We start from the raw sequence: 12,603 nt of genomic DNA on the forward strand, positions 1-12,603 counted from the left end.
CACGGCTGCCCACGCTGCGGCAAGCCGCGGCACACATGCCGAAAAGTAAAATAAAACAAAGATAAATCCGTCTTCCATTATGCATTCACCCAAAAACAAAACGAAAAAAACAAAAAAAAACCGCACGCTGCTGCGTGGCCTCCAAATCGGTGTGTGTGTTTCGCCTGCAGATAAAAAATAAATAAATAAACACTTTGCACTCCTTCCAGTCGTTCAAACACCCGGTGCCCAGACATTATTTATTTTCCACTGGGACACTCGGCGTGGTTTCGTGTCCCCATTCCATTGTCCCTTTTATTAGCCGGCGCCATCGGCGTGGCACACAATGCCGGGAGCGTTTCTGATCAGTAATAAAGAAAAAAACTAAGTAGATCCCGTAATTGTCGGAGGACCACAACACGGGAAAAAACAAGAAAAAAAAACAGCGGTGCTGGTGCTGGGGAGAGCATGCTTCCACGTGAAGGAAGAGCCCTGCACAGCAAAAAGAGTCTAAGGTAAAACAAAATGGTTAAAACAAAGTCTTCACAAAAAGTGGCAACTAATTTAAAAGAGCGCGTGGCCAGACGCATATGTTCCCGCTGGAAGCGGGAAGTCGTCGCTGCGATTTCTCAGTAAAGGGTCACAATGCCGCACAGCAGCACCCGAGAGACGCCCCCACGCATGGAGCCGTCACCGTTTCCCTTTTTTGGCGTCGCTTTTCATGACCATTTTTATTTCATCGTCACTCAGTGGGCGGTCGTACAGAAAGACGCTCGTCACTGTCACACCGCTGCTGTTGATGTCTCCCTCGTCGCCCTCAAAGTAGAATTGTGTGATTTCATGCCCCTGCGTCTAAGGTGTGGGTATCGTCGCAGAGCTCCCCACAACCTCACCATCCACGTACATGCAGCCCTTGCCGTCCTGCAGCATGAGCGCCACCTGGTATTCCCTCCCCGGCTCCCACGTGCTCCCCGGTGCTGTTTTTGTGCCGTCGAACACTGGCTCCCACGCTTTATTCATGCCGTACGACAAGTCCAATAATCTTCCTGCCGGCACCGTCCCCCAGACCCGCACCCAGCAGAGAAGTGCTCCCACTCGCTAACTGGCGGATGATCACCGTCGCCACAAGAGTGAAATCGTGGTTTGCAAAGCCGTACTGATCATTATCCTCCCGGCCGTTCACGGGCCATGTTGCCCCGGACCCAGGTCCCGTGAACTTAAACCCATTTTTGACCTTCGCTGCCTTCTTCGCAGTTGCATTCACGTAGCGCTAATCGTCGATCCACGTGTCGTCACCGGCCGCATTGGACAAAGCTGCCACCAGACCCGTCGTGGATATGGACGACTTGGAGAAGAAGGTGTCCAGTCTCGCCCAAGTACTGAGGGTGGAATTGATCGTATTCAGCTCCTCGGTCAGGCGGGCAAGTGAAATGGCTGTGCTTTCATGATCTCCCATCGCTTGTAAAAGGTGCAATGCACCATCCGAGTACAACAGGGTGTTGCCAAGCGTCTTATTCACAACACTGTCCACAGAAACCGGTCCGATGTGAAGCGTGCGGCTATTGTCCGTGGCTCAAAGGTAGAGCGCATTGGGTTCACTCACTTCCAAGGGATGGCTAGTTGTATGGGTGTACAGCATGACCTTCCTTCCCTCAATGGTCGCAGTGACGAGGGCTTCCACACACAGGCTTTCCTTCTGATAGGCTCCTGATGGTGCGTTGACCCAAATGCCCGGGAGTCTTCTGACAGCCCCCTTCCACATTGTCCCCATGTCACGCGACTCGTACACTCTGCAATACCGGCTCCCATCGCAATGAGCAATCATGATAGGTTGTCCCTGCCACCACTCGGTGACGCGGGGGTCTCGCATTTCGCAGGAGACGTTCCATTCGAAAGCATCCGGTTTGAGCCGCTGCCCGTCAAATAAATGATCATGGAGTAACCGTCATTTTCTTCATTATACGCAATCACGGAAACACAAGCGTGCCATCCTCCAGCACAACACCCGAGCCACCAGAAGCAGAATACTGCACCAATTCACTTTTGTGAGAAGCAGAAAAGATCAGTTTCGAAAGTGATTTGAACTTCGCCCCATTTTATCCACTCACTTGGCTCGCCACCCGTGGGATTCGTGACCTCACCAACAACCAGTTTCAGCTCCAATTCCCACCACTTTCATAGAAAACGGCAAAGCTTCCCACAAGAAGAAACATTTTATTGCCGTTCATGATTGTTGTGGGGCGGAGCACAACACCCACACGATTCGTTCCATCCGCTTTACCAAGCACAGTGTATGCCTTCCATGTACTTTCATTCACCTCACCAACAAGAGTGGGCCATTCCCACGCAGAGTCGATGTACTCCGCAACAACATCACAAGAAATCGGTTTAATTACTTTACCATCAGCGGTATATTGGGCATTCATGTGACCTTCGGCAAAAGCAGCAATTACTCCACAAGCACTGACAAGAGAGGGTGAAACAAATGCATCCCTCCCACTTGAGTCAGTCCCCTTCTTCGCCAGCACCTGCGTCTTCTGTGGCACAAACAAATCGACCCTCTCCAAATTCAGAATATTTATTAACTCATTCTTGACCTCTTCCTCGTTTGCGGGCGTAGCTCCACTAATACCGCAGCACACCAAGACGACAAATAGAAGCAGCACCGCAGAAGCAAACACACGCCGGGACATGTTGGGCCTCTGCCGCTCACTCTCTCCTCCTTCCCTCCTCCCTCCGCTGGATCCGGTCACGCGGCGACGGTTGTGCGTGCGGGGTGCCTTCACTGCAGCAACACGTGAGAGCATATAAATATGTGTGTGGGCGGTGTGTGTGCTGTTGTTGGTCCTTTCAGAGCCTTACAATTTCACAGTAGCGATTAGCGCTTGTTTGCCTTCTTTCCTAGCGTGTCTGTATTCAAAAATTGGAGAGTACAGAAGCAACAGTGGCAATACATCAGAAAGGTCAGCGGGGGTTAGAGCGGAACACCCACGCAAAGTGCGGGACAAAAGACAATCCGGAAGGGATAGCACAAAGGACCATTGCACACAGAAAAGAGCAGCAACACGGCAAGTCACGGCGGGCCGTCGGTGTGTGCGGGCCAGCCCTCACGCGGTGCAACACGCCACACACAACAGGAAATGACAGACAGAGAGAAAAGAGGGAGATGAATGCATGCCGTCAAGAGGCACTCAAAATCAACATGGCCCGTGAGCATGCGGCCACTCCACGCAGGAACACAGGAGGAGAGGATCACAAGGGAAAAAAGCAGGAAGCAGCGCAAACACACACGGAGGGAACAAACACCAGTCGCAGGAAAAGCACCGCCACGGCCCTCGCCCTGGCCGGCAACTCCACACCAGCCCTCACACACACACACACACCATGGCAGTGCTGTCAGTCCGCGGGTGAGAGGATTCGGCCCTCCACACAACGAAGACAAACACCGCCACCAATCAACCACCAATGGAAGAAGAAAAGAGACACACCGCCTCCAGCTCAATCCTACAGCCAACGGGATACGGCCACAGCCCCGCAGCCAACAGACAACGCACACCAAGCGAGCAATCACCCAAAGAGCCACACACGGAAACGGATCCTCATCAACCCATGACGCGGCGTCTCAGTACATGCGGTCACACGGAGCACACCGTTTCCTCAATAGAACTTATTCTTCGTCCACCCCCTTAAGATGCTTCTGTTAGTGATGGGTCTTAGAACAAAATAGAATAAAATGGACAATGCAGTAACGCCGTGACACCGCCAGCCACAATGATTCCCTCATACCGGGGTACTTCTCCAATTACGCCTCGTATGCTCACACAACTAACATACTATGCGGAAACCACCCAATTTTTTTCACCAGAAGCCAAACAACCCCTTTCCCTCCCTAATTTCTTCTGCCACTGTTATACTCCATAGCGTTGGACAGTTCTGAAATCTGTGTGCGGTGCTGCTGCATGGTGCTGGTGCACCTGCACCGCATGCACACACAAGCATCCAAAAATATATAACTCCCACAATATTTCTTTACCACAAATCAAAATTGCCCCTTTCCCCAATTTGTTTTCCTATTTCGACGGTTCTTCCACACTTCGGAGAGTTTCGTCCCCTCAAAAGTCTCTGGATGATATTGACACTTGGTACTGGCGCACCTCTTCCTCACAGGACGCCGAATCTCACGGCTCTCGTCGCTCACATTATCGGAATTGACGACATCACATCTCCGTCATTCGTTCTTCGGCGTGCTGCACGTAAATAATCTCCCACGACATGTCTCGGGATAATTCCTCCCAACCGTTAAAATATGCCGCCAGGCACTCAGTGAACTGCCGCACAGTACTGGCGGTGGTGTGGTGCCCACCCGCCGTAGTCATCCGCAGCCCAAACAGCGTCCTTGGATTGGACACCAATATAAGACGTCCACCAGCGGAAGGTTTGTGGCCCACGGTTTGTGCAGCACCCCGTACTTTATTTTACGGATCGCTTTTTCATATGCACTCGGCAGCAAACCCTCATCTCCCTCGGGATGCAATTCAGGAGCCAACGTCAAGAGCAGGGCTTTGCTTGGCGTCCTGTTGGCGGCTCAAACTCCGTGAGTTTCGTCGCCATTGCCTTGGCAAGGGCACTCTCCGTGAACGATTTCAAAGCAAACCATCCAAAAAATATGGGCAAAATATTATCCTTCGACGCCAACATCAGCCTCAAAAAGCTACTTTATTCTGCTACACTTGGGAGGCGTTCCAATGTCCGTTCCTCGAGGCAAGCAGATATCGGTGCACTGAAAAGGGTCACACCGCCTGCGTATATTTCCCGAACAACTTTCACAAGCCTGTGGGACGGATCCTCAGAAAACCATGGCGACTCACCTCCCCGTGAAAAGTGCCCTTTCACAGTTACCTCGTTGATCGATTGCAATGCAAACTCCACCGCTCCACAGCGTCCATTAAACGCCTCCTCATCAAAGGCATGACGTGGAATCGATCACAAAAGATAAATTTGTTTTTTGGCCTCTTTCCAGCATTTCGCTTGCTTCTCTGGAGTTTCATCACGCGTCATCCAGGCGCACATCGCCTTCACATCCGTCTCGTCGGGGCAATTCACGATGACTCGCGCGGCTTGTAGTTGCTTCGCCCACTCATCGTAGTTGGTTACCTTTGGGGATGACACCGCAATCATGCCCCATCCAGAAGTAGGCGCAAAATGTCCCGGTGGCGGCGTTCCCTCCTTTGCCACACCGTAGATAATATACACATTCCTCCCATGCCCCCTCAAACGTCTCAACTCCGAGATGCACATGTCCTCATCGCTGCATCTTGTCACCGCTCTGGTGGTCTTGTCAGACACGTACGCATCTCCTCCACCAAAACAGTGGAATACCACTTGGAGTCTCTCGACATCGTAGTGCAGCAGTTGGTAGAGGAGGTACGAGCCGGCAGCCATCGACTTCCCGATCCCGGGCGTCCCAATCAACACACGCGGCAAAGGTGAAGGATTGAGAGCCAAATCAAAATTGCTGGACCACGCGGTTACATCGCCCTTGACGATCTTCCACGCTCGCTCCACCTCGCAGTTAATACACAAGTCATTACCACATCCATGCGGCGCAATCAGCGTGTACGGCCATCCCTTGTCCGAGGTGAGCACCAACAGCCTGGGAGGTGGTGCACCGGATTGCTGCACACCGTCATCCTTTTCGAAGGTGTTGCCAACTTTCTTGTACGTCCATGACTGTTTCGGTTTCCCCTCCTTCACCTCCATTCCCATTCCCGTTTTCTTTCGCTCCACGCCGTCGGGAATTTCCACCACATGGCTCCACCTCGCATTGTGCACAGACTCGTACATCCCTCCATTTTCATCGCTTCAATCGTCGTCGTTAGGTTCCTCGCCTCCTCGGCAGCTGCATCCAAGGATTGTTTAGTGGAGTTATGAACACATGTTTTTACGTTTGCAGCAGCTTCTGACCACCCAAGTAGATTGTCCACACCATTTTTGTAAAGCTTGCGTACAACTTCTTCCAAATCCATTTCCTCCCTTACATTCCTCTCCATCCTCGCATAAGAACCTGTTGCCTGTATTTCTTTCAATGCTCCCTTATTACGGATATACTTATTGGGGTCCCTGAAAAACTACTTCAGCAAAACACTTCGATTGGCGTCCACAATGCCCCTGCCATCCGGTTCCCTCGTAAGGAAGTCGTTCAGCTTCATTTTATTCACGCGGACTCTTCCTTTAAACAGTACATCTTGGATCGTAGTGGAAATGGTAAATTTCATTTCTTGCGTTCCTCTTAGCCTTTCTGTCAGTATCTGAGTGAGGGCTGCGTTTAGTTTTCCCCTTGCAAAAGGAGTGACCGTATCCTTTCTTTCATAGTCCCTCCATTGCTCGAGAGAGAAAACACCCTCGTGATGAAGCTTGTACACCTGGTACTCTGTTAAATTAAAAATAATTCTAAGAAGCCGCTGGTCTTGTAAGTAATCATCCGGCTCCTGAACAAACACCTCCATCGTCACGTTGTAGTCTTCACCAACGGCCGCCCTGCCGCCAACATAATTCCAAAGGAAATCACTCAGCCTCATGTTGGTGCTGCTCAAGGGTCCACTGCGGCCACACTTTAATCCCCGCCACATGTCGAGCTGCAGCGTCTGAACCATCGCCGGGGATGCCGCTTCGAGGTGCCATCACAACACCCGTGCGGTGAAGCATCCCACTCGCGCCGCCCAACTGCGGTCAGCAGACGCCACCGGCTCCAAAGGACAGTCGCGGCTGTTTCGTCCCGCAGTCCCAATGGCGTTAGGCGTGGCACTCGCATGGCGGGGCGGTCGGTGCGCCATGCAGCCGCACTGCAACGCCTGTCGGTAAGGCAGCCGAGGCCCACCGCCCCAACACCGCCACACCATCGCCCTTTTTTATTTTGTTTTATTCACGTTCTCGGTCTGTTTGCCCCATCACCGACACAAAAAAACAAGTGCACACCTTCAAAGGGTGAAGTAAAAATCACAAAAGGAAAACACAATCCCACCGTCCCGCCGCGGGCCAACACTCTCCTCCACCCACCACCATTGCCGCACAGGGGACCGCAGTCACATCGCAGAGTCAGCACCACAACGCGCACAGCACCATCGTGCAGTGAACGATGGGCGGGACGCAGCCATGCATCGCCCCGCTCCATTTTCCCACCACTCAAGTGTTGCGTGCCCGCACAAAGCAGAAAACAGAATCAGAGTGTACACAAACCCAATCAACACCCTCACTCGCTGAAGCACATTATTCGCATGGAGTGACAACAGTTGAGGACACACCAGCAGTAGCAGGCTGCATGGAATTTCTCAGCCAACCACGCGAAGAGACACAACAACTCTGCGGAGTTAAAGTGGCAGCCCCGCGGTGTTGCCGCAGTCCACATGGCAGGAAGAATTCCACGCACGCATAGTTCCGGACACCTTGCTGTTTGAGTGCACATCAACAGTACACGTAAAAAAAAACGTGCGCGCAGGAAGACATTTAAGCACGTGAAAAGGTCAGCCTGTTTTGTCCGACGGTATTGGCGAGCAATCCCACACAATCCAATCAAAGTGACACGCCGGACAGGATGGCGTCAGTTAATCAAGAGGTAATTGCACCAATGCAAAAGCAGCAGGAATTCGGGTTTTACTCCCAAATTCGGAAACGACAGCGGCATGAGAGTGTGTATGTGCGCAAGGCCTTTCGTGGGACGGTGCTCCCCAATCCCGCCTTGACCTGTCGCAAAAGGGCAACAAATGAAAAAGAGGAGCACACTCTCCCGAAAAGGAGCGACGGTTGGACAGTCAACCCCCGTTTCGTCTCACATGACATCCAAATATGTGCACTCCACCTCAAATACGTACCTCCCTGGACGCCGCATGCATGACGTGTGGTTTCGTCACCCGCAATGTGTTTTTCCTCCCGCAAACAACCAAAAGGATGGCCATGGCGCAGCTCCACTCAGGGGAGGCAAATCGGGGCATACACGGGTGGGAACCAGAGACCATACCAACAATAAAAAAAGGGTGATAACACCTCCAATCCACAGAATCGTCCAGTGTTCATCCCTCTTCCTCTAAATTCAAGACCTCCTCAACAGAACAAATGCAACAGACACATGTGCAGCACAATATCTTCCGCTGCCCCGCGTTCCATCTTACTTCTCATGCGTGCCACGGCGGCGGTGCCTGCGTTACACCTGGGATGACTCCAAAATATCAAGCACCATGCTGCGGAGAGTGGATGCCTGACAAACGTGCCCACGTTAGCGCCTAACAGGAAATAACACCAAAAAAAAAACTACCCGCGACTCAGGCTACCCCTGTGGCCGTACCAAAGCGACATTGAAACACGCGTGTAAAAATGTAAAAAAAGGAAAAAAAGAAGGAATCACCAGAGCGATCCAAAAGAATACATCGGTATATGCATACACAAAGTAATACACCATTCCGCATAATTCGTCGTTCCTTCTCTCGTTGTTCTTTCGACACAACATCAGAAGCATAAGGAGCGGCAGGCATGCCCTCCCACACAGTCATCGTGCAACAGGAGGGAGAGTCACTGCAGGCACCCGCACAAAAAATAGAAACAAACCAACAAAAACCAACAATCAGTGACGCTGTCGGGGCGGAGTCTGATGGGTGGCTGCGCAGCTGCACAGCCGTGGCCCCCACGCCCTCCCTCATGTCAGCCAAAAACGCACACTCACAACCTCCAGGAGGCGACGCGTCACAGAGGGGCTTCATCGATTGTTTTCCCTAACGTTTTCCTGAATGCATCCTATGGCCCGCACACCAGCCACCATCGTCAAGCACGTCTTCATTACTAAGTACAGATATGAAAGAGAGCAGCAGTCCCCATACACGGTGCTGAAGCGAAGAGCGTAAAACACGCACACACACCCGTTACGCATCCGCCCTGGGCTAGCGTGATAGTTCGATAATCCGTTGTCGTCGATAATCGGTAAAATAAAATAAAAGCAGCAAATCAACCACCCAATCAATCCATAAATAAAAAAAGGAAGGGAGAAGATCCCTGCCAGAAGCATCCACTTTATGCCGAATCCGCAAAGGGACTTTGTGCCTTCTCGCCGCTTAACGCTGCTGTTGGGGTCGGGGTCTTTACACCACAAAAGCAAAAACTGCGCTAATTTTTTCGGCAAGCAGAGCATCCTCACCTGTCCAGAGGGGCATAATTAATGCTGCAGCTCGCACTGGATGCACACTCGAGCAGGCTCATAGCGTCTAAGCGGGTGTCACCGGCCATAGGGTGCAACGGCACTGCGGGTGGTCGGTACGACGACGCAACGGTGGTGCCTGAGGCGTACGACGATGAATTCAAGTCGTGCAGCTTCTGCGTGTCTTCGTCGCTCTCCTCGTCATCGCGTAGCAGTGCCTCCAGCCCTCCACGCCGCGGCTCGCGCAGCTCCTGCCAGTGGCGGTCCTCCGCGTACCACACGACGACGCTGTACACAGTGGCCGCAAGCAGCACAGTCGTCAGCAGCAGCACGATCGCCGCGTACGCCCTCGCACCGCCGTCGCTCGGCGCAAGGTGGTTGGCCGCGCTGATCACGCACAGCGCCGCAAGGAGCAGAAAGCTCGCCGTCTGCATCACCGTCAGGAAGGCCGAGCGCATCATGTTCGTGAAGGCAACCACGCCCGCACCCGCAAGCAGCACAGCCGCCATGCAGAAGTACTGGACGTGGCAGCCTCCCACGGGCGGGTGCACAGCAGCAATCAGGCACACCACACACAGCACCGACAGCTGGAACACGCACCAGTACACGTGGCTGTCCCTCATGTTCGTCAGCATGCCGCCATACATCCGCTGCTGCGCCGCGGGGTGCCAATACCCGACGGGGTACAGCAGACGCTCTTGCAACGGCTTCCTCAAAAACTGCCAGTACTTCGTGAAACTCGCGCCCACGTGGCGGGCAATCAAGTAGCACACGCCGGCAAAGAACGCCACACCGTACAGCACGCCAACAACTCCAACCACGCGGTGCTGCACGCGGGCGCCGGGCATCGCCAGTGCGAGAACGGAGCCGAAGAAAACGCCGAGGTGCATCGCGTGCGCCACAACGTACGTCAGGCTCGGGAAGCGCATCGCAGCCCACGCACTCGCCGCGTCCACGCCGCGCCACCGCTGGAAGGCCGCCGTCACACCGCAGTGCACGCACCCAAACACAGCGGCGAGCAGCGCGTTGCCCACCACCATCCACAGCGGGTCAAGAGCAGCAAACACCGACAGGAAGTACGGCAGCGCAACGGTGCTCGCACGCTCCTGCGCCGAGGCGCACGACATCCTCGCAAACATGCCGAGCGCCTGCATCTCCAGAACGGAGCCGAGCCCGCCGGTCACCAGCACGGCAACGGCCGCCGCACCCGCAACAACGCCGGTAATCGCCGAGAGGGCGCTGGCAGCGGCGGGCAGCGTGTTCGACCTGATCGTGAAGGAACCAAGCAGCACACCCTTGCAGCCGCCGGACACCGCCACAGCGTCGCAGCGAATGACTATCGTCTCGTCGGCAACAATGAAGTAACCGCGGTGCACGGGCACAGCCAGCTCCAGGACGGTGGACGGATTCGTCGCGTTGCGCACCCACGTCGCGTTGCGCAGCATCGCTCCCCACGGACCGCCAAACCCGCTCGGCTGCGCCATCGACACAGGCACAAAGCTCAGGTGCGTGCCGAGCTGCGGGTCGCGTGCCCACCGAAACGGCGGCGGCAGCGCCACCATCAGCAGTGTCGGGACGGCGCTCCCACCGCCGCGAATGTCGTTCTGCGTCAGGCTCCCACCAGCCGCCGTCGTCGTCACAGCGAGCGTCGGGCACGCCACCTCGCTCCACCACAGCGTGCTGCTCACCGACGCCGTCGGGGTCCGCGTGGGCGACAGTGCCAACGTCTCCGTCACCTGCAGGGTCTCCGTCGGCCCGTGCTGCGTCGGACTGTAGCGCTCCGTGCTCAGGCTCATGCCCGGCGTCCATGTCGGTGTCCACATCGTCGCCGTCAGCGTCGCCGTGTGGCTCAGCAGCGGCATAGCGGGCGTGCGGTTGCACCCGTCCACGTGCGGCAGGTACACCGGCAGGCAGTCGCGCCCGTACCCGCCCTCAGCACAGCGGCAGACGCACGAACCCGACATCGCCCTCGTCGCAGCAGCAAAGCAGTGCACGTCGGCGTCGCACACGCCACACGCCACAGGACGGAATTCCCCGATGATGCCGGCGGACCTGTAGTCCATCGGCTGCAGCGCCTGCCCGTTCAGCGTCAGGCACCCCACGACGAATCTTCGGCCGGCGCCCCCAGGCGCCACAATGCCGTCCATCACGACGGGCCCACGGCCGGCGTTCCCGTGGAGCGTCAGTGTGCTCTGCACAAGGTCCGCACTGCGCGGGTACGACGGCACCGACAGGAGCCTGCCGCCGATGCTGTTGCCGCGCACCGACAGCCACGAACCGGACACGAACGACGCCGACCCCCGCAGCTCCAGCAGCGCGCCATCCGTCAGCGCACCGGCGTTGTCGTTCACCACGACGGCGGACGTGTTAGCCTCCACACCGCTGTCAAACACCAACCCATGCGCGGCGTACACCTGGCTCCCCGACACGCGCAGCACAGCGCCCCCAGACGCAACCACGCGCGCACTCGCGTACAACGAATATTCGCCACCGAGCACAGTCGCGTCCAGCGCAACGCCGCCACCGACAAGCTCCAGCACGGCGCCATCTACCGCCACCGTCCGCCCACCAGTCATCACGGTCACGAGGGCAACGCCGGACACAACCAGCACGGACCGCACAAGCCGCAGGCCCGACAGCACCAGCACCGGTGCGTACGGCGAGGACTGCGAGCCGGGAAGATACACAAGCGGCGTCGACCTCGCGGCAACCAGCAGGGAGTCCGTCACCGTCAGCACGGACCCCGCGGGAAACGTGCCGGTCAGCACAAGCGCACCGTTCAGCGCCTCCACATCGCACACCGACAGCTCCACCGGCCCGCCCTCGTCGCTCCCCGCCGCCCCCGCACCGCGCAACGCTCCTCCGCCCATCACGTACAGCACGGCGCCGTTCAGCAGCGACACGTTCTTCACAACGATCCGCACGCCGTCCCGCGCCATCCATGGCACGTAGAGCAAAGGACTCACGCCGTCCAGCACAACGTGGCGCAGCGTCACCTCGCTCGCACCGGCAGGCACAACGAACACCGACCGCACCGTCACGCCCTCGCGGACGAACGCACTCGACGCAGTGCCCACAGCAGGCGGCAGCACGGGAGCTCCCACAGGCACGCACGCCTCGCCGTACCCGCCGCTGCCGCACGCGCACGCGCACACACCGTTCCTCATGCTCGCCGACGCCGTCCCGGGCGCGTAGCAGTGCATGTCCCTGTCGCAGGCGTCGCACCCAGCAACGTCGATGCTCCCAGCGTCGCCAAAACCAGCCGCTGCGTACTCCTCCGCCGTCGACAGGACACGTCCACCAGCGTCGTTGCACGCCACCCTCACATGCGCCCCAGCCACAAGCGACAGGCTCACCGACAGCATCCGCGGCAGCAGCGCTCGGTTGCGCACAAAGCTCAGCGTGCTCCCAGCAGCGGTCACGGCGCCAGCGGCGTGGAGCAT

General features: G+C 56.2%; 1 protein-coding gene and 2 pseudogenes across 1 annotated transcript, besides 1 other annotated feature; all 3 read right to left on the reverse strand.

Moving 5' to 3' along the window:
- Nucleotides 1-12,603: part of a sequence feature (areas not merged during assembly with more than two copies in the genome that could not be assigned to a particular haplotype) that runs on past the window's edge.
- Tc00.1047053508573.80 lies at nucleotides 609-2,786 on the reverse strand (annotated as a pseudogene).
- Nucleotides 4,019-6,529, reverse strand: Tc00.1047053508573.90 (annotated as a pseudogene).
- Tc00.1047053508573.120 (dispersed gene family protein 1 (DGF-1), putative) lies at nucleotides 9,157-12,603 on the reverse strand (the record flags this gene model as incomplete). Its single annotated transcript, XM_805467.1, has 1 exon — nucleotides 9,157-12,603. The coding sequence occupies one exon, from the start codon at nucleotides 12,601-12,603 to the stop codon at nucleotides 9,157-9,159; it is 3,447 nt and encodes a 1,148-aa protein (XP_810560.1).

The sequence above is a fragment of the Trypanosoma cruzi genome, genomic scaffold, assembly GCF_000209065.1.
Source record: "Trypanosoma cruzi strain CL Brener 1047053516923 genomic scaffold, whole genome shotgun sequence".
Lineage (NCBI taxonomy): Eukaryota > Euglenozoa > Kinetoplastea > Trypanosomatida > Trypanosomatidae > Trypanosoma > Trypanosoma cruzi.